Source organism: Ranitomeya imitator, chromosome 2 (assembly GCF_032444005.1).
Source record: "Ranitomeya imitator isolate aRanImi1 chromosome 2, aRanImi1.pri, whole genome shotgun sequence".
Lineage (NCBI taxonomy): Eukaryota > Metazoa > Chordata > Amphibia > Anura > Dendrobatidae > Ranitomeya > Ranitomeya imitator.
In genome coordinates this window covers 589130932-589153704 of record NC_091283.1, presented here as the reverse complement: position 1 = coordinate 589153704, position 22773 = coordinate 589130932, and the positions used below count along the sequence as shown (strand labels likewise).

Genomic DNA, 22773 nt, shown 5'->3' with positions numbered 1-22773 from the left:
ATGATGTCGGCAATCGGGAGTTGTTGGCTATGAAGTGGGCATTTGAGGAGTGGCGACATTGGCTTGAGGGGGCTAAGCACCATATTGTGGTCCTGACCGATCATAAGAATCTGATTTACCTCGAGTCTGCCAAACGGCTGAATCCTAGACAGGCTCGATGGTCCCTGTTTTTCTCCCATTTTGATTTTGTGGTCTCGTACATTCCTGGTACTAAAAATGTTAAGGCGGATGCCCTCTCTAGGAGTTTTTTTCCTGATTCCCCTGGGGTTCGTGAGCCGGTCGGCATTTTGAAGGAAGGGGTGATTCTTTCTGCCATCTCTCCTGATTTGCGATGGGTTCTTCAGGAATTTCAGGCTGATAAGCCTGACCGCTGTCCTGTGGGGAAACTGTTTGTTCCTGATAGATGGACTAGTAAAGTGATTTCTGAGGTTCATTGTTCTGTGTTGGCTGACCATCCTGGGATTTTTGGTACCAGAGATTTGGTTGGTAGGTCCTTTTGGTGGCCTTCTTTGTCACGGGATGTGCGTTCTTTTGTGCAGTCCTGTGGGATTTGTGCGCGGGCTAAGCTTTGCTGTTCCCGCGCTAGTGGGTTGCTTTTGCCATTGCCGGTCCCTGAGAGACCTTGGACGCATATTTCTATGGATTTTATTTCCGATCTTCCTGTTTCCCAAAGAGTGTCGGTTATCTGGGTTGTCTGTGACCAATTTTTTAAGATGGTTCATTTGGTGCCTTTGCCTAAATTGCCTTCTTCTTCTGATTTGGTTCCGTTGTTTTTTCAGCATGTGGTACGTTTGCATGGTATTCCGGAGAATATTGTGTCCGACAGAGGTTCCCAGTTTGTTTCTAGGTTTTGGCGGGCCTTTTGTGCCAAGCTGGGCATTGATTTGTCTTTTTCCTCTGCATTTCATCCTCAGACAAATGGCCAGACAGAGCGAACTAATCAGACCTTGGAGACCTATTTGAGATGCTTTGTGTCTGCTGATCAGGATGATTGGGTGGCTTTTTTGCCATTGGCCGAGTTTGCCCTTAATAATCGGGCTAGTTCGGCTACTTTGGTTTCGTCTTTTTTTTGTAATTTTGGTTTTCATCCTCGTTTTTCTTCTGGGCAGTTTGAGCCTTCTGACCTTCCTGGTGTGGATTCTGTGGTCGACAGGTTGCAGCAGATTTAGGTTTATGTGGTGGACAATTTGGTGTTGTCTCAGGAGGAGGCTCAGCGTTTTGCTAACCGTCGTCGGTATGTTGGTTTCCAGCTTCGGGTTGGTGATCTGGTTTGGTTATCTTCCCGTCATGTTCCTATGAAGGTTTCTTCCCCTAAGTTTAAGCCTTGATTTATTGGTCCTTATAGGATTTCTGAGATTATTAATCCGGTGTCCTTTCGCCTGGCGCTTCCGGCCTCGTTTGCTATTCATAATGTCTTCCGGAAATCTTTGTTGCGGAAATATGTGGAGCCCGTTGATCCTCGGCCCCTGTATTGGTCGATGGGGAGTTGGAATATGTTGTTGAGAAGATTTTGGATTCTCGTTTTTCGAGGCGGAAGCTTCAGTACCTTGTCAAGTGGAAGGGTTATGGCCAGGAGGATAATTCTTGGGTTTCTGCCTCTGATGTCCATGCTGTTGATTTGGTTCGTGCCTTTCATCGGGCTCATCCTGATCGGCCTGGGGGCTCTGGTGAGGGTTCGATGACCCCTCCTCAAGGGGGGGGTACTGTTGTGAATTCAGCTTTTGGGCTCCCTCCGGTGGTTGTAGAGGGTAATGCAGTTGTGCCTGGATTACAGGAGTGGACATGTGTATCTACTAATTGCAGGACTGACTGGGGTATATAGCTTTGCAGGATCCTTTAGTCAGTGCCAGTTGTCCATTGTTCTTGAAGGATTCACTTCCCTGCTGGTCTCTCCAGTTTGCTGTGTTTTTCTACAAAGATAAGTCCTGGCTTTGTTTTTGCTGTCCACCTGCAGTGGACCTTATAGTTCTGTGCATTTTCATGTTTTTGTCTTGTCCAGCTTGGTCTGTGAAGGATTTTTTGCAGCCTAGCTATTTCTCTGGAGATGCAGATATACCCCCCATATCTTTAGTCAGATGTGGTGATCCGTATTTTCTGAGGTGGATATTTTCTAGTGTTTTTATACTGACCGCATAGTACTCTGTTCTATTCTTTCTTTTTAGCTAGTATGGCCTCCTATGCTAAAATCTGATTTCATATCTGCGTATGTTTTTTCCCTCTCCTTTCACAGTCAATATTTGTGGGGGGCTATCTATCCTTTGGGGATTTTCTCTGAGGCAAGATAGGTTTCCTGTTTCTGTCTTTAGGGGTAGTTAGATCTTAGGCTGTGCCGAGGGGTCTAGGGAGTGTTAGGTACCCCCCACGGCTACTTTTAGTTGCGCTGCTAGGTTCAGGGTTTGCGGTCAGTACACGGACCACCTTCTCCAGAGTACGTCTCATGCTGCTCCAAGGCCACCAGATCATAACAGGAATGCACATGGCTGGTTAGTGCAGACAACACCATAATAAGCATGAGCATCCCCCTAATGCGTCTGTTGATGCAAAGTTTGACGCACATAAAGGAGCAGGCGTCTGCAGCCGAGGAAGAGGATAGCCTTGATGACAGTCAGCCATTGTCTGATCAGGGCAATCTACAGGACGAGGTAGCAGGCAAAGAGGAGGAGGATGAGGAGGATGATGGGGATGAGTATTTTTTGAATGAGGAAGCTTCTCCGGGGCCAATAGAAACTGGTGGCGTTGCAAGGCCGGGTTCAGGTTTTTTGAGGGAGACAAGTGACGTAGATTTGCCTGAAACTGCCCCTCAACCCAGCACAACCGCAGATTTGACAACTGGAACTTTGGCCCACATGGCGGATTATGCCTTACGTATCCTCAAAAGGGACCCACGCGTTATTAAAATGATGACCGATGATGATTACTGGTTGGCCTGCCTCCTTGATCCTCGCTATAAAGGCAAATTGCAAAATATCATGCCACATGAGAACCTCGAACAAATATTAGCAACCAAACAAGCAACTCTGGAATCCGTTTGATTCAGGCATTCCCAGCACACAGCGCCGGTGATGGTTCTCATACGAGCTGCAGGGGGCAACAGGGCAGAGGTGTTAGAGGTGCACAAATCAGAAGTGGCGTTGGACAGAGGGGTTTTCTGACCAGGTTGTGGAGTGATTTCGCAATGACCGCAGACAGGACAGGTACTGCAGCATCAATTCAAAGTGACAGAAGACAACATTTGTCCAGTATGGTTACTAACTATTTTTCATCCCTTATCGATGTTCTCCCTCAACCGTCATTCCCATTTGATTACTGGGCATCCAAAATAGACACCTGGCCTGAATTGGCAGAATATGCATTGCAGGAGCTTGCTTGCCCAGCAGCTAGTGTGCTATCAGAAAGAGTATTCAGTGCTGCTGGTTCAATATTGACCGAAAAAAGGACTCGTCTGGCTACCCAAAATGTTGATGATCTAACCTTCATTAAAATGAACCACTCATGGATTTCAAATTATTTTGCCCCACCTTTCCCGGCTGACACCTAGCTCTCCTATAAAAAGGTCTCGCTTGTGGACTGGTCTTACTGACTGTTCCAATCTCTTAATTTGCAGCAGCTGTTTGCCCAGCATACGACATGTTTACACCTCCCTAAATGGGCTAACTCCCCCACGGGGCCGTGGTCTCGCCACTTGGCGCAAGCACCCGTGAGAGTGCCGTTTGTCTGAAGAGGTGGGTGTGCCCGTTTTTGGTCGACGGCACTGCCACTGGGTCCCTCATAGTACAATAAAGTGTATCTGGCAGTGGTGGCGCGCAACCAACGTCAGACACACCGTTGTAACATGAGGGGCCCTGGGCCTGTACCGCCGGCCACAAGAGAGTCCCCCCCCCCAGCTCAAACACTGTTCTACCACTTGCAAAATTATCTCTCACAGCTCCACCAATGTTTAGTCTATGCGCTGACATCCTTCAATGCCTGGCACTGACAATACCAATTTGTTGACATGTATGATGCTAGTTAAAATAGTCAGGGTCAGTGTCCTATATTGACACCAATAAATACTTAGCACCAAATTACTATGTCTGAAACTCAGCAGAGGAGCCCACCCCTCTACCTAAGTATGCCACCCTTTTGTTTTTTTGGTTTTGTTGTTTTGCGAGACATTAACATCTATTTGTTTTTTGGGAGTACTAACTGTGTCAGAAACTCCTTCCAATCGTCCTCCGCTGACCAATGCTGCCTGTGTACCCCTGCAAGATAATTCAAACTGCTTTGAGCCTATTTTTTTTAATTTTAGGCCTACTAAGTCTGTCTGCGGTCCCTACTTCCATTTGTCCTCCGCTGAGCCCACCAATGCCGACCGTGTACCCATGTAACTTTTTTTCATCCTGCAGTGAGCCTACTTTGTGGTGTAAGGCCTACTAGCAGTATCTGTCTGCGCCACTTAATACAGCTGTCCTCCTCCTTTAAAAAAAAAAAAAAGGCTGATTTTTAGCTTGTCAGAATTATAACACTGCATTGGGGCCACAAGTTTCGTTGTGGTCTACAAACTGAGTCTTCCGCTCCAAGGTGTTCTCTCTGTTGCCTCTCCCTCGCTTCTATCTTGAAGCTCTTGTTAAGTAGTTGTTGAAACAACACTGCATTATGCCTACAAGTTGGGTCTGGGTTGTAGAGACGGTGTCTGCCGCTCCAAGGTGATCTCCTGGTTGCCTTTGCTGAGCTTCAATCTTCAGGCTCTTGTTAAATAGTTTTTTAATCGAACAACTGCAGTGGGGCTACTAGTTTGGTTGGGGCCTACTAACAGTGTCTGCCGCTCCAAGGTGTTCTCCTGGTTGCCTTTCCTGAGCTTCAATCTTCAGGCTCTTGTTAAATAGTTTTTTAATCGAACAACTGCAGTGGGGCTACTAGTTTGGTTGGGGCCTACTAACAGTGTCTGCCGCTCCAAGGTGTTCTCCTGATTGCCTTTCCTGAGCTTCAATCTTCAGGCTCTTGTTAAATAGTTTTTTAATCAAGCAACTGCAGTGGGGCTACTAGTTTGGTTGGGGCCTACTAACGTTGTATGCCACTCCGTGCTGTTCTCCAGGTTTCCTGTCCTGAAATTCCATTTTCAGGCTCTCGTTAAGTAGTTGTTGAAACAACACTGCATTAGGCCTACAAGTTGGGTCTCGGTTGTAGAGACGGTGTCTGCCGCTCCAAGGTGTTCTCCTGGTTGCCTTGCCTGAGCTTCAATCTTCAGGCTCTTGTTAAATAGTTTTTTAATCGAACAACTACAGTGGGGCTACTAGTTTGGTTGGGGCCTACTAACAGTGTCTGCCGCTCCAAGGTGTTCTCCTGGTTGCCTTTCCTGAGCTTCAATCTTCAAGCTCTTGTTAAATAGTTTTTTAATCAAACAACTGCAGTGGGGCTACTAGTTTGGTTGGGGCCTACTAACGTTGTATGCCGCTCCGTGCTGTTCTCCAGGTTTCCTGTCCTGAAATTCCATTTTCAGGCTCTCGTTAAGTAGTTGTTGAAACAACACTGCATTAGGCCTACAAGTTGGGTCTGGGTTGTAGAGATGGTGTCTGCCGCTCCAAGGTGTTGTCCAGGGTGCCTCTCCCTAGCTTCTATCTTCAAGCTCTCGATAAGTAGTTGTTGAAACAACACTGCATTAGGCCTACAAGTTGGGTCTGGGTTGTAGGGACGGTGTCTGCCGCTCCAAGGTGTTCTCCAGGTTGCCTCTCCCTAGCTTCTATCTTCAAGCTCTTGTTAAGTAGTTGTTGAAACAACAATGCATTAGGCCTACAAGTTGGGTCTGGGTTCTACAAACGGTGTCTTACGCTCCAAGGTGTTCTCCAAATTGCCTTTCCCTAGCTTCTATCTTCAGGCTCTCGTTAAATTTTTTTTAATATAACACTGCATTTGGCATACTTGTTTTGTTGGCCCTACTAACGGTGTCTGCCGCTCCTTGATGTTCTCCTACACTGAACAAACCAGTGCCGCCTGTTTACTTCTGTTACCAATTTTGAACTGCATTTAGCCTACTTACTGATTTGGGCCTACTCACTGTGTCAGCCTCTCATTACAGTTGTACTCCACTGAACAAAGCAATGCCCCCTGGCTAGTCCTGTTACCAATTTTGAACTGCATTTAGCCCACTTTATTATTTGGGCCTATATCTGTGTTTCCTCCTCATCCTGCCCAATGCCCAGCCAGTGATAGATGAGTCTGCTGGTACATTGACCCAGAACGCTACATTCCCCGTGCACGCTACACAGCCAGAGTGTGACCCTGCTGAAAGTCAGGTTCCCCTTCACGCATACCATACCACCTTACACGGGGACAAAGAGGAAGGTGCAGATGAAAGTGCAGGTTCCTTCATCAGGTGGGGGGGGGGAATACTCGTTGGCGACATCACTGGCACAGGGCCCCTCATAGTACGCAAAAGTGTCGCTGCCGGTGGGAGGCGCCCCCGCCGTGCAAACACACCGCCGTACTTTGAGGGGCCCTGTGCCAGTGCCAATGCCAACGAGTGGGCCCCCCCTGCTTGCTCAGGATCACAGCACTTGCAAAGTTTAAATACTTACCTCTCCCTGCTCCACTGCCGTGACGTGGTCCAGATTTCCACAACACCCCACAACTTTAGCCAAATGACCCCCAATTTCCAATGCCTTACTATTATTATAAGGTAAATTAAGATTGACAAGCTTCAGTAACAAGAATGGATGTTTTTGCCATTAAAATGGGCACTGTAGGTGGTTTCCTGGCCTTCACTCACTGCCGACTATGCTTCCCCATTGACTTGCATTGGGTTTCGTGTTTCGGTCGATCCCCGACTTTTCGCGATAATCGGCCGATTCCACTCGACTCGACTTTTGAGATAGTCGGGTTTCGCGAAACCCGACTCGACCCTAAAAAACTAAAAGTCACTCAACCCTAATCGTAATCAGTATAACGGTGCCGACCTGACACTGTCTGTAGGTTACTGTGCACAATCCTGCTGACAGGTTCCCTTTAACCCCTGTCTGACATTAGACGTATTATCCCGTCGAGGTGGGGTGGGCCCCTATGACCACCGACGGGATAGTACGTCATACGCGATCGGCCGCGCTCACGGGGGGAGCGTGGCCGATCGCGGCCGGGTGTCAGCTGCCTATCGCAGCTGACATCCGGCACTATGTGCCAGGAGTGGTCACGGACCGCTCCCGGCACATTAACCCCCGACACACCGCGATCAAACATGATCGCGATGTGTCGGCGGTACAGGGAAGCATCGCGCAGGGAAGGGGCTCCCTGAGCCCCCCGCAGCAACGCGATGTGATCGCGTTGCTGCGAGGGTCTCCATACCTCCCTCCCTGTAGCAGGCCCGGATCCAAGATGGCCGCGGCATCCGGGTCCTGCAGGGAGGGAGGCGGCTTCACAGAGCCTGCTCAGAGCAGGCACTTTAAAGCCTGCAGTGCTCTGAGACAGATCGGTGATCAGACAGAGTGCTGTGCAAACTGTCAGATCACCGATCTGTGATGTCCCCCCCTTGGACAAAGTAAAAAAGTTAAAAAAATTATTTCCAAATGTGTAAAAAAAAATTAAAAAAAATATTCCTAAATAATGAAAAAAAAAATATTATTCCCATAAATACATTTCTTTATCTAAATAATAAAAAAAAACAATAAAAGTACACATATTTAGTATCGCCGCATCCGTAACAACTCCACCTATAAAACTGGCCCACTAATTAACCCCTTCAGTAAACACCGTAGTAAAAAAAAAACGAGGCAAAAAACAACGCTTTATTATCATACCGCCGAACAAAAAGTGGAATAACACACGATCAAAAAGACAGATATAAATAACCATGGTACCGCTGAAAACGTCATCTTGTCCCGCAAAAAACGAGCCACCACACAGCATCATCAGCAAAAAAATAAAAAAGCTATAGTCCTGAGAATAAAGCGATGCAAAAATAATTATTTTTTCTATAAAATAGTTTTTATCAAATAAAAGCGCCAAAACATAAAAATATGATATAAATGAGGTATCGCTGTAATCGTACTGACCAAAAGAATAAAACTGCTTTATCAATTTTACCAAACGCAGAATGGTATAAACGCCTCCTCCAAAAGAATTTCATGAATAGCTCGTTTTTGGTCATTCTGCCTCACAAAAATCGGAATAAAAAGCGATCAAAAAATGTCACGTGCCCGAAAATGTTACCAATAAAAACGTCAACTCGTCCCGCAAAAAACAAGACCTCACATGACTCTGTGGACCAAAATATGGAAAAATTGTAGCTCTCAAAATGTGGTAACGCAAAAAATATTTTTTGCAATAAAAAGCGTCTTTCAGTGTGTGACGGCTGCCAATCATAAAAATCTGCTAAAAAAACCCGCTATAAAAGTAAATCAAACCCCCCTTCATCACCCCCTTAGTTAGGGAAAAATTAAAAAAATTTATTTATTTCCATTTTCCAATTAGGGCTAGGGTTAGCGTTAGGGCTAGGATTAGGGCTAGGGTTAGGGCTAGGGTTAGGGCTAGGGTTAGGGTTGGGGCTAGGGTTAAGGCTACAGTTAGGGTTGGGGCCAAAGTTAGGGTTAGGGCTAGGGTTAGGGCTAGGGTTAGGGCTAGGGTTAGGGTTAGGGCTAGGGTTAGAGCTAGGGTTAGGGCTACAGTTAAGGTTGGGGCTAAAGTTAGGGTTAGGTTTGGGGCTAAAGTTACGGTTAGGGTTTAATTACATTTACAATTGGGAATAGGGTTGGGATTAGGGTTAGGGGTGTGTCAGGGTTAGAGGTGTGGTTAGGGTTACTGTTGGGATTAGGGTTAGGGGTGTGTTTGGATTAGGGTTTCAGTTATAATTGGGTGGTTTCCACTGTTTAGGCACATCAGGGGCTCTCCAAACGCGACATGGCGTCCGATCTCAATTCCAGCCAATTCTGCGTTGAAAAAGTAAAACAGTGCTTCTTCCCTTCCGAGCTCTCCCGTGTGCCCAAACAGGGGTTTACCCCAACATATGGGGTATCACCGAACTCAGGACAAATAGGACAACAACTTTTGGGGTCCAATTTCTGCTGTTACCCTTGGGAAAATACAAAACTGGGGGCTAAAAAATAATTTTTGTGGGAAAAAAAAGATTTTTTATTTTCACGGCTCTGTGTTATAAACTGTAGTGAAACACTTGGGGGTTCAAAGTTCTCACAACACATCTAGATCAGTTCCCTGGGGGGTCTAGTTTCCAATATGGGGTCACTTGTGGGGGTTTCTACTGTTTAGGTACATCAGGGGCTCTGCAAACGCAATGTGACGCCTGCAGACCATTCCATCTAAGTCTGCATTCCAAAAGGCACTCCTTCCCTTCCGAGCCCTCCCATGCGCCCAATGGTGCCCCCCCCCCCCACATATGGGGTATCAGCGTACTCAGGACAAATTGGACAACATCTTTTGGGGTCGAATTTCTCCTCTTACCCTAGGGAAAATACAAAACTGGGGGCTAAAAAATAATTTTGGGGGGAAAGTTTTGTTTTTTTTATTTTCACGGCTCTGCGTTACAAACTGTAGTGAAACACTTGGGGGTTCAAAGCTCTCACAACACATCTAGATGAGTTCCTTAGGGTGTCTAGTTTCCAAAATGGTGTGGTTCCCCCCCACATATGGGGTATCAGCGCACTCAGGACAAATTGGAAAACAAATTTTGGGGTTCAATTTCTCCTGTTACATTCGGGAAAATACAAAACTGGGGGCTAAAAAATAATTTTTGTGGTAAAAAATGTTTGTTTTATTTTTACGGCTCTGCATTATAAACTTCTGTGAAGCCCTTGGTGGGTCAAAGCGCTCACCACACATCTAGATAAGTTCCTTTGGGGGTCTACTTTCCAAAATGTTGTCACTTGTGGGGGGTTTCTACTGTTTAGGAACATTAGGGGCTCTGCAAACGCAATGTGACACCTGCAGACCATTCCATCTAAGTTTGCATTCCAAATGGCGCTCCTTCCCTTCCGAGCCCTTCCATGCGCCCAAACAGTGGTTCCCCCCACATATGGTGTATCATCGCACTCAGGACAAATTGGGCAACAAATTTTGGGGTCCAATTTCTCCTGTTGCCCTCTGGAAAATACAAAACTGGGGGCTAAAAAAATAATTTTTGTGGGAAAATTTTTGTTTTATTTTTATGGCTCTGCATTATAAACTTCTGTGAAGCCCTTGGTGGGTCAAAGCACTCAAAACACATCTAGATAAGTTCCTTAGGGGTCTACTTTCCAAAATGGTGTAACTTGTAGGGGGTTTCAATGTCTAGGCACATCAGGGGCTCTCCAAACGCAACATGGCGTCCCATCTCAATTCCTGTCAATTTTGCATTGAAAAGTCAAATGGCGCTCCTTCGCTTCCGAGCTCTGTCATGCGCCCAAACAGTGGTTTACCCCGACATATGGGGTATCGGGGTACTCAGGACAAATTGTACAACAACTTTTGGGGTCCATTTTATCCAGTTACCCTTGGTAAAATAAAACAAATTGGAGCTGAAGTAAATTTTTTGTGAAAAAAAGTTAAATGTTCATTTTTATTTAAACATTCCAAAAATTCCTGTGAAGCACCAGAAGGGTTAATAAACTTCTTGAATATGGTTTTGAGCACCTTGAGGGGTGCAGTTTTTAGAATGGTGTCACACTTGGGTATTTTCTATCATATAGACCCCTCAAAATGACTTCAAATGAGATGTGGTCCCTAAAAAACAAATGGTGTTGTAAAAATGAGAAATTGCTGGTCAACTTTTAACCCATATAACTCCCTAACAAAAAAAAAATGTTGGTTCCAAAATTGTGCTGATGTAAAGTAGACATGTGGGAAATGTTACTTATTAAGTATTTTGTGTGACATATCTCTGTGATTTAATTGTATAAAAATTCAAAGTTGGAAAATTGCGAAATTTTCATAATTTTTGCCAAATTTCCGTTTTTTCACAAATAAACGCAGGGAATATCAAACATGCTAGCCACCTTAGGGAGAGACCCAAGTTGGGCTAAATGTAGCGGGACGAAAGAGACCGAAAAGCCCTCTACTCAAAGGAAATACATAGTGGATGCTTTCCTGAAACAGAAAGTACTTGCAAGCAGCATAATACAAAGAATAGCAGGTTTACCCAGAATCCTTTGCAGTAGGCGGAGCTATGCAAATCATCTCTTTCCACCCCTGCCTAATCCACAGCGCTTGGAACCGCCAAGCGTGCAATGCTGCGGATTAGTTTCTAAATTTACACAGCCAACCAATTCCTACCTGTGGACACGTGTTTCGGGCTTTAGGCCCTCATCAGCACAGGGCTGGAATTGGTTGGCTGTATGGAGTGGGGCTCGGTGAGCAAGCGATACATACATGCTAGCCACCTTAGGGAGAGACCCAAGTTGGGCTAAATGTAGCGGGACGAAAGAGACCGAAAAGCCCTCTACTCAAAGGAAATACATAGTGGATGCTTTCCTGAAACGGAAAGTACTTGCAAGCAGCATAATACAAAGAATAGCAGGTTTACCCAGAATCCTTTGCAGTAGGCGGAGCTATGCAAATCATCTCTTTCCACCCCTGCCTAATCCACAGCGCTTGGAACCGCCAAGCGTGCAATGCTGCGGATTAGTTTCTAAATTTACACAGCCAACCAATTCCTACCTGTGGACACGTGTTTCGGGCTTTAGGCCCTCATCAGCACAGGGCTGGAATTGGTTGGCTGTATGGAGTGGGGCTCGGTGAGCAAGCGATACATACATGCTAGCCACCTTAGGGAGAGACCCAAGTTGGGCTAAATGTAGCGGGACGAAAGAGACCGAAAAGCCCTCTACTCAAAGGAAATACATAGTGGATGCTTTCCTGAAACGGAAAGTACTTGCAAGCAGCATAATACAAAGAATAGCAGGTTTACCCAGAATCCTTTGCAGTAGGAGGAGCTATGCAAATCATCTCTTTCCACCCCTGCCTAATCTACAGCGCTTGGAACCGCCAAGCGTGCAATGCTGCGGATTAGTTTCTAAATATCAAAGAATTTTTACCACTATCATAAAGTACAATATGTCATGAGAAAACAATGTCAGAATCACTGGGATCCGTTGAAGCGTTCCAGAGTTATAACCTCATAAAGGGACAGTGGTCAGAATTGTAATAATTGGCCAGGTCATTAACGTGCAAACCACCCTTGGGGGTAAAGGGGTTAAATGGTTAATTCCATATCAGTCATTCAGGACAAGTGTTCTGAGAATCAGGAACACCCAAGAGGGCCGCAATACATCATCCTGACAGAGGTAAATAAGAGTTACAGAAACAGAGAGGCACAGCCTACAGCATATGCAACATTCTTTTCGTAACTCATGGACCTTGATGAGAGTAATGGAAGACGTCCCACTCTCCTGTCACACAGACTCCTGCCTCAGCCATGAAGCTGATGTTGGAGTGACTCTTAGCTCATCCATGTACTGATATGCACTGATTGTTAAAAAAAAACCAACCAAAACTATCATGACATTGGGTATTCGTGATGCCCGTGAGTTTCACTTAAACCGACAATTAACTCTAAACCCTTCTAAAACCAACCCCCAAACACTCATTTAACCCATACCCCAATGACTACTCATCAAACGTTTATTTGGATAAATTGGCCACAGCAGCCTTTTATTAACATTCAAACATAATTGTTTAATTGCTTAACATTAAACCCCAGGGAAGGCGGTCCTCGAAGCCCCAGCAAATAACCAACTCAAGTCAAATCTCCATAATTTGGCCTCCAGGTCGTGTCTTTGCCTCTAGCCGCTAAGCACCAGCTCAGAGACGCTTAAAAAACTTGCCCGGCCAATATCCGCCAGAATCCCACGGCCCCAGTCATCTCAATCGTATAACCACCAATTTCCTTTCCATTTTTAAACCACACCAGGGGGAGTCCAGGATCTTAAAAATCCCCCCCCTCCAAGCCGCCATTTCTTAGCACCACCAACTTCGAGGACCTCTTTCCCCCCACCTTGCTGCCGCGACGAAGCATACTTACAGAACCGTTAGCGAAGCGGATCCAACCCTTACCAAGCTTGCCCTAAACCCTTGTCACGAAGTTTTAGACCTACATAAAAACCAGAAATTCCGCAAAATTAAGGGAGGGTGGGTGGGAGCTTGTTCCACTGCTAAGAGGGCACCAAAATGTTTGCTCCTCTAAGATGGGTGTCCCCCTTTATAATAGTCCCCCCCCCTCGTCACCCCCTTTTGCCCACCTTCTTTCCCTCTAAACCAATCAGTGAGCCCCGATTCAAATCTAATCACCTCTTCACTCTACACTTTAACCCCCTCCCTTCTGTTCACTCCCTATAGGCCCACTCAACCCTGTCATGTTGTCCTCCCTTAAAGGCCTGCGGCCCAGTACGTCCTCACTGGAAAGAAGAGAGTTTTTTTCAGTTTATAGATGATTTATTTAGACTTGATACATTTTTAGAGCAAGTTTTCAGCTATGAGAAGCATCTGCACAGCTTTCAGCATTTGAATGGAACCATAATTGTTACCATTCAGTTCCAGCAAGCCGTGATCTGGAAAAACAAACAGGAATTAAAACAGTGCATGGGCTTGGTTTGAACAGTCATTCTGTGCTGACAGGGTGCCTTTAATAAATTTGGCACTTTTATGAGCTGTTTTTTGAGCTAGAAAATGAATCTTTACAATATAGAAGTTCTCTGTGGCTAGAGGAACTTTTTAAGCTTTATACCTTGTCTTATTACACTTTAACCCCTTAACGGAAATGGACCTATATGTATGTGCAGGGATAGTGCGAACACAGAAGTTGTGCCCTTGCTGTCCACAGGGAAAATGTACAGCGGTGCTACATCTGCTGGGACCAAAGCTTGTTTAAACTTGCTCAGATGTTCTCCCTCGTTCATCCCATCGCACCCCTGCTGCATAATTGCCCTGATCGTAATGAACCACAGAATAGCACTGTGAATAGTGTAAAGCAAACAAAAAAAGAAAACCAACAGCAGCAGAATTGCAATTTTATTTCTATCTACCCCATAAGGAGTTAATATAGGCTAGCTAATAGGTTACATGTACACCTAAATGTTGCCACTGCTAAATACAGACAGAATAAACCGACTGACACATCCAAATTATGGACTGCCATAGAAAATACGTGAATACTATAATATCCAAATATTGAATATAGAAAATGGAACTGCAAAATTGCTACAGAAAAAATGAAGGCATAAATTGGCCAATTCATGAGAGCCCAACAGCCAGCGACAAGGTGTACCTTATTGTTGGGAACCTAACCTGATATGACACTTCTCCTGCACTTTAAAGCCTATAATTTATAGGACAGGAAGGATCCAGTTAATGAAACCTGCCTTAGGCTGATGGGTGTAGGAGTGCTCAGATCAGGAATAGTTTACTACAAACAGAAAAAACTGACCGGCACATTTAAACTAGTGTGAACAGGTGCAAGCTAGGGCAACCAATTCATTAAAGCAAAGAAAAAATAGCTGCACTACGAAATGCTAAAAACAATGAATTTAACATTTCAGAGTGCAGCTATTTTTCTTAACTGTTAAATCCAAATCAGATCTCGAGAAACAAGCCCTCTTACAGCTAGGTCGATAAATCTCTTTTCACTTTTCAGTGTAGCGGGCCTGGAGCCATCATTTTTTTCTGTTTTACTCACTTATATGTTTGGCAATTAAATCTGTATCTCTAAAGAGTTAAAATTGCTGAAATCAAAACTAGAAACGTCATATGTTGTGATGGTAAGCAAGATGTCGGCCAAACACTGAAACAAGATAATCTTGTCTTCATATGTGAGGAAACCTATTGTTGTGTACACATTGTGAGCACTCAGCAGGATCATTACAGCACTTTCCTTGCTCTACAGCTGTCAAGCTGCGAGGAATCGGCATAGGGGACAATGACAAGACCTGACACCTCTGGGACCTTGGCCGGTACAGGTCTATAAAGAGTAGGAATGTCCTACAAACTCCTGTAATGGATGAACCTGCCTACACAAAGCATTAGGTAAGCAAAAGATTGTCGCAAAATTGGATGGAACTACCAACAACTATGGCCACCTAGGCTACGGTCAGACGTCAGTAGTGCATTTGGTCTTTACAATTAGAAATAACCAATTGTGGCACTTGGACAATTTCTGATGACTGGACAGCATTTTTTTTCCTATATAAATTACTTAACACATCCGGCACTGCTACATCTAGAAACATTATCCATTCACCACTCACCTGATCAGTGGACTAACGCAGTAGAGTTTGTCAGATGCACCAGGGTCACATCAGTCATTTGGGAAATCTCTTGGTATTTTACATGGGACTGCCAACAAACCTTCTGCTAGATCTGTAGTCAGGGTGTTAACCTTGTGACAAACCAGTATCCGAGTTAAATGAACCATTTACCTTCTGCCGTGAATTATCTAATATTTGCTCCATCTGCAGAATATGGAACGTTGCTACGCTCACATTTCGGATAATCTCATACATGTTCCGCACTTGTTGCCCCGTTCATACCTTCTGCATCCATTTATGACTTTCTCCTGTAGTTGGAAGCATTGTCCCAGTAGTTCTGATTCAATGGATTTGACTGGCCAGATTTGACCTTTTTTTCGGACACTAAAAGTTGCTTGGTCAGGAGCCCCATGGGCACCTCGGAAGCCGTCACAGTGGCCTAGACTCCATATTGTTCTGATTCACCTCAGGTAGGCATTTTGGGGATCCGACATGTATGTTACAGATAATGCAATTGTTTTATTATCCGTGCAGAAATAGTTTTACAGCCCCATATATTTAGCGACGAGTGCAGACCCAGAAGAACACCATAAAGTTATTACTGTTAACCCTGTTCATCAAAAATCCAGTCACCTCTCAGAAACTGCTTGAACACTGTCCACCTACCAACATGATTATTGAGCGTAATGTCCTACCTGCAAAGTTCTAGGCTCTTGAGGGGGCGATCCACTCACCCAGGCGTCTACGACCCCGAATTACCTTTAACTAACAACAAGACTTGTTTTTGAGCCTAAGGAGGTGGGGTGAAAGTAGCCCGTAGGAGGAGGCAGAGGAGGAGGTTGGTGTGGTGGAAAGAGGGGTGGGGGACAGTATGAAGGTCAAATATATTTTTCTCAAGGAGCGCCTGGAGTTTGGCTGGTTAATGAGTAATCCCTCAGTGTTTGGGCATTTTTTTTTTATGGGAAATGACAAGTGCACAGAACTAATCAGACCCAGTCTTTTATGCAGTCAGGTGTGCTCTTGCTGACATGGAAAAGTGAAAGAAAAGAGACAGCGAAAAAAATGCCACTCTTCACACAGATGGAGAAAAGCCAGAAAAACCAGGCGACAACCCAAACAGCATAAAGATAAAGGGTCAGGTCAGAAGATGAATGAGGAGTACAGTGGAAATACACCAGTTGTGACAACATTGTGTATGCTCTGGCGACTGTGACACCTCCGGCACCCCGCCGCCAGGTATTTTATTGAGCACTTAGTTTGGGTGTTGAGTAGGCCAGGTGACTTCTGTCCCATGCGTGGTCCACACATAAATCCTGTCACACCACGCCATCTGGTGGTCAAAAGTTCTCAAGACTAATCAGCTGACTTATTCAGGATATTCTGAGGTGGCACTAAAGTCCTAGGAGAAATTGCTCAGTAATGAGACTTCCATATTCAGCGTCTCCGTAAACCATACTTGCTCTGTACAGAGGGCATTCAATGTGATATAGGGCATTGGTAATGAAGGATTACAGGATCTACTGTACGAGCCACGGGTCAGTCAGTCTGTAGAGTCCTCTGTGTTCTTGAACATAAGGATGGAGTTGTAAATTTTCACTGCTGGCCCCAGTTTTATGCACAGGATCTTTACAATGTCAGTCTGTGTTAGGAGCAGGAGAGCTTGGCCGTCTATCATCTGTGAAAAACCACAAGACTGGGATTTAGTGTTAGGGTAATTGGTATATGACGAGTACAATATAGTAATGGAAATATAATGCATATATCATCAGTTATTAAATACCGTTCACTTACTGGAGTGTCATTTCAGATCTCTCCGGAACTCCCACAGACGATGAATGAAGTGGAGGTTGAGCATTCAAGACTGCTGAGCCCCATACTCGGGATCACTGAGGCTCCCAGCGGTCAGAACTCCATGATACAAATGGCATGTCAGCAAGTCCCACGGACAGAGGATAACTCATTATTTTGTCTAACCCATTAAAGGGAATATGTTAGTAAGATTAACCATCCTAAGGAGCCTATATGGACACACAGCTTATAGGAATCTGAATAAGATGATACCTTGATATCTGCAACCTGATGTCTTATTCCAGAGAATTCCACGATTTTCTTACGTGTAAATGAGCTGTACAGGATTATGGGCCGGACACTAATCTGCATGAGAAACTGTCTCCAGAGATTATTGTAAATGAAAGGAGGCATTACCAGTGTGAGACATGTAATGGTTACCAGTGTGATGTGTAATTACTACCAGTGTGATATGTAATGGTTACCAGTATACGAAAATGGTTGCACTCAATTGTGTTAAAGTGTGAGCCAATCAACCACTACCAAGAGAGGTGTTTATTTTCACCCATGCATTCAGATATTAGCCATAGGGAAGTGTCCACACTGGGCAGGTAGGTCAGGGACCCATCAGATTCATGAGATTACCTTGACGATGGTTGATGGGCTCACACTGTTTGGCCAAATGTTGTGCTAAACGTCTCATGTGTATTTTTCCTAAATTTCAAAAGCCATTTTGCTATTCCCACTTCATGTATTTCACAATGACATGCTTTAACACAATTGAGTGCAACCATTTTCGTATTTTGATATATAAATTGCTTTATTTGGTAAGCACCTGTTCAGACTAGTTCTTGATGTTTCAGTCAGTTTTTCTGTTATTAACCCCTTCGCGACCTCCGCCATACTTGTACGGCGGAGGTCGCATCTCTTCCTTTGATGTGGGCTCCGGCGGTGAGCCCACATCAAAGCCGGAACATGTCAGCGATCACGATCCACCCGCCGCTATTAACTAGCTAAATGCCGCTGTCAAACGCTGACAGCGGCATTTAACAAACGCTCCCGGCCACGCGGCCCGAAGTACGCGCACCGCTGACCCCGTCACGTGGTCGGGGATCATCGGTGCATTGGCATAACAACCAGAGGTCACCTGAAGACCTCGATGGCCTCGATGGCGCTCATAGCAGTGCTGAAATTCTACTACATGGGGCGATCTAAGCATCGCTTCAATGTAGCAGAACCGATCAGGCTATGCCAGCTTCTAGCCTCCTATGGAGGTTATTGAAGCATGGCAAAAGTAAAAAAAAAACGTTTAAAAAAAAAAAATATGAAAAAAATATATATATAAAAGTTTAAACCCTTTACCCCCAAGGGTGGTTTGCACGTTAATGACCGGGCCAATTTTTACAATTTTGACCACTGTCCCTTTATGAGGTTATAACTCTGGAACGCTTCAACGGATCCCGGTGATTCTGACAATGTTTTCTCGCGACATATTGTACTTCATGATAGTGGTAAAATTTCTTTGATATTACTTGCTTTTATTTGTGAAAAAAACGGACATCTGGCGAAAAATTTTCAAAATTTCGCAATTTTCCAACTTTGAATTTTCATGCCCCTAAATCACAGAGATACAGTACAGGCCAAAAGTTTGGACACACCTTCTCATTTAAAGATTTTTCTGTATTTTCATGACTATGAAAATTGTATTTTCACACTGAATGCATAAAACTATGAATTAACACATGTGGAATTATATACTTAACAAAAAAGTGTGAAACTGAAAATATGTCTTATATTCTAGGTCCTTCAAAGTAGTCACCTTTTGATTTGATGACTGCTTTGCAGTTTGCACACTCTTGGCATTCTCTTGATGAGCTTCAAGCGGTAGACCGGGAATGGTCTTCCAACAATCTTGAAGGAGTTCCCAGAGATGCTTAGCACTTGTTGGCCCTTTTGCCTTCACTCTGCGGTCCAGCTCACCCCAAACCATCTCGATTGGGTTCAGGTCTGGTGACCGTGGAGGCCAGGTCATCTGGCGTAGTACCCCATCACTCTCCTTGTTGGTCAAATAGCCCTTACACAGCCTGGAGGTGTGTTTGGGGTCATTGTCCTGTTGAAAAATAAATGCAACTAAACGCAAACCGGATGGAATAGTATGCCGCTGCAAGATGCTGTGGTAGCCATGCTGGTTCAGTATGCCTTCAATTTTGAATAAATCCCCAACAGGGTCACCAGCAAAGCACCCCCACACCATCACACCTCCTCCATGCTTCACGGTTGGAACCAGGAATGTAGAGTCCGTCTGTTCACCTTTTCTGCGTCGCACAAAGACACCATTGGAACCAATGATCTCAAATTTGGACTCATCAGACCAAAGCACAGATTTCCACTGGTCTAATTCCTTGTGTTCTTTAGCCCAAACAAGTCTCTTCTGCTTGTTGCCTGTCCTTAGCAGTGGTTTCCTAGCAGCTATTTTACCATGAAGACCTGCTGCACAAAGTCTCCTCTTAACAGTTGTTGTAGAGATGTGTTGTGAATTCTGTGGCAGAGCTCCCTCCTGTGGTCACAAGTGGTACTTCGGCTGGTTCTCTCTGTGAGCTTCCGTTGGTGGAGGAAAGTGCTACTGCGGCTTCTGAGTTTCCTTCCTCAGGTGATGTGGTGAAGTCGTTAGGTGCTGCTCTATTTAACTCCACCTAGTGCTTTGATCCTGGCCTCCAGTCAATGTTCTAGTATTGGACCTGTTTCCTCCTGGATCGTTCCTGTGGCCTGCTGCTCTGCATAGCTAAGTTCCTCTTTGCTATTTGTTTGCTGTTTTTTTCTGTCCAGCTTGTCAATTTGTTTTTTTCTGCTTGCTGGAAGCTCTGGGACGCAGAGGGTGTACCTCCGTGCCGTTAGTTCGGTACGGAGGGTCTTTTTGCCCCCTTTGCGTGGTCTTTGTAGGGTTTTGTGTTGACCGCAAAGTTATCTTTCCTATCCTCGCTCTGTTCAGAAAGTTGGGCCTCACTTTGCTAAATCTATTTCATCTCTACGTTTGTCTTTTCATCTTAACTCACAGTCATTATATGTGGGGGCTGCCTTTTCTTTTGGGGTATTTCTCTGAGGCAAGGTAGGCTTATTTTCTATCTTCAGGCTAGCTAATTTCTCAGGCCGTGCCGAGTTGCATAGGGAGCGTCAGGCGCAATCCACGGCTGCCTTTAGTGTGGTTGGAAAGGATTAGGAATTGCGATCAACAGAGTTCCCACGTCTCAGAGCTCGTTCTTGTTTTTTGGGTTATTGCCAGGTCACTGTATGTGCGCTGACCTCTATGTCCATTGTGGTACTGAATTACCTTTTATAACAGAGATGTGTCTGCTGCTAGAACTCTGTGTGGCATTGACCTGGTCTCTAATCTGAGTTGCTATTAACCTGCGATTTCTGAGGCTGGTGACTTGGATAAACTTATCCTCAGAAGCAGAGTTGACTCTTGGTCTTCCTTTCCTGGGGCGGTCCTCATGTGAGCCAGTTTCTTTCTAGCGCTTGATGGTTTTTGCAACTGCACTTGAGGACACTTTCAAAGTTTTCCCAATTTTTCGGACTGACTGACCTTCATTTCTTAAAATAATGAAGGCCACTCATTTTTCTTTACTTAGCTGCTTTTTTCTTGCCATAATACAAATTCTAACAGTCTATTCAGTAGGACTATCAGCTGTGTATCCACCAGACTTCTGCAACACAACTGATGGTCCCAACCCCATTTATAAGGCAAGAAATCCAATCCCAATTATTAAACCTGACAGGGCACACCTGTGAAGTGAAAACCATTCCCGGTGATTACATCTTGAAGCTCATCAAGAAAATGCCAAGAGTGTGCAAAGCAGTCATCAAAGCAAAAGGTGGCTACTTTGAAGAACCTAGAATATAAGACATATTTTCAGTTGTTTCTCACTTTTTTGTTAATTATATAATTTAACATGTGTTAATTCATAGTTTTGATGCCTTCAGTGTGAATATACAATTTTCATAGTCATGAAAATACAGAAAAATCTTTAAATGTGATTGTGTGTCCAATCTTTTGGTTTGTACTGTATATCACACAAAATACTTAATAATTAACATCTCACACATGTCTACTTTACATCAGCACAATTTTGGAACCAATTTTTTTTTGTTAGGGAGTTATAAAGGTTAAAAGTTGACCAGCGATTTCTCATTTTTACAACACCATTTTTCTTTTTAGGGACCACATCACATTTGAAGTCACTTTGAGGGGTCTATATGAAAGAAAAAAGCAAAAAGTGACACCATTCTAAAAACTGCACCACTCAAGATGCTCAAAACCACATTTAAGAAGTTTATTAACCCTTCAGGTGCTTCACAGGAATTTTTGGAATGTTCAAAGAAAAATGAACATTTTAACTTTTTTTTCCACAAAAAATTACTTCAGATCCAATTTGTTTTATTTTACCATGTGTAATAGGAGAAATTAGACCCCAAAAGTTGTTGTACAATTTGTCCTGAGTACGCCGATAACCCTCATGTGAGGGTAAACCACTGTTTGGTCGCATGGCAGAGCTTGGAAGGGAAGGAGCACCATTTGACTTTTCAATGCAAAATTGGCTGGAATTGAGATAGGACGCCATGTCACGTTTGGAGAGCCCCTGATGTGCCTAAACAGTGGAAACTCCCCACAAGTGACACCATTTTGGAAAGTAGACCCCCCTAAGGAACTTATCTAGATGTGTGGTGAGAACTTTGAACCCCCAAATGCTTCACAGAAGTTTATAACGCAGAGTCATGAAAATAAAAATTATTTTTTTTTCCTACAAATGATTTTTTAGCCCCCAGTTTTGTATTTTCCCAAGGGTAACAGGAGAGATTGGACCCCAAAAGTTGTTGTCCAATTTGTCCTGAGTACGCTGATACCCCATATGTTGGAGAAAACTACTGTTTGGGCACATGTCAGGGTTCGGAAGGGAAGAAGTGGTGTTTTAGAATGCAGACTTTGATGGAATGGTCTGCGAGCATCATGTTGTGTTTCCAGAGTCCCTGATGTACCTAAACAGTAGAAACCCCCCACGAGTGACCCCATATTGGAAACTAGACCCCCAAGGAACTTATCTAGAAGTGTTGTGAGAACTTTGAACCCCCAAGTGTTTCACTAAAATTTATTATAACGCAGAGCTGTGAAAATAAAAAAATAATTTTTTTCCCGCAAAAATGATTTTTTAGGCCCCAAATTTTAATTTTCCCAAGGGTAACAGGAGCAATTGGACCACAAAAGTTGTTGTCCAATTTGTCCTGAGTACGCTTATACCCCATATGTGGGGGCAAACCACTGTTTGGGTGCACGTCGGGGCTCAGAAGGGAAGAAGTGGCGTTTTGGAATTCAAACTTTGATGGAATGGTCTGCGGGCGTCACGTTGCGTTTGCAGAGTCCCTGATGTGCCTAAACAGTGGAAACCCCCCAATTCTAACTCCAACCCTAACCCCAACACACCCCTAACCCTAATCCCAACCCTAACCACCCCTAACCCCAACACACCCCTAACCCTAATCCCAACCATAACCCTAACCACACCCCTAACCCGAACAAACCCCTAACCCTAATCACAACCCTAACCATAACCCTAAGCACACCCCTAACCCTGACACACCACTAACCTAACTGTAAACGTAATCCAAACCCTAACCCCAACTCTAGCCCCAACCCTAACCCTAACTTTAGCCCCAACCGTAACCCTAACCCTAATGGGAAAATGAAAATAAATACATTTTTTTTATTTTATTATTTTTCCTTAACTAAGGCGGTGAT

At 44.4% G+C, this 22773-nt stretch overlaps 2 protein-coding genes across 6 annotated transcripts in view; both read right to left on the bottom strand.

Moving 5' to 3' along the window:
- The window catches only part of SGK2 (serum/glucocorticoid regulated kinase 2), a 122469-nt gene extending 106472 nt beyond the window's left edge, over nucleotides 1-15997 (bottom strand). Inside the window, exon 1 of the mRNA XM_069752319.1 lies at nucleotides 15890-15997. The gene's annotated coding sequence lies outside the window, so the exon portion shown is untranslated. The remainder of the gene's footprint in view (nucleotides 1-15889) is intronic.
- Nucleotides 15986-22773, bottom strand: part of L3MBTL1 (L3MBTL histone methyl-lysine binding protein 1) — a 70039-nt gene continuing 63251 nt past the window's right edge. For all 5 annotated transcript variants that reach the window (XM_069752318.1, XM_069752314.1, XM_069752317.1 and 2 more), the window contains one exon: nucleotides 15986-16869. In XM_069752318.1, coding sequence (XP_069608419.1) covers nucleotides 16735-16869 — 135 coding nt within the window. In that variant the 3' untranslated portion in view covers nucleotides 15986-16734. The remainder of the gene's footprint in view (nucleotides 16870-22773) is intronic.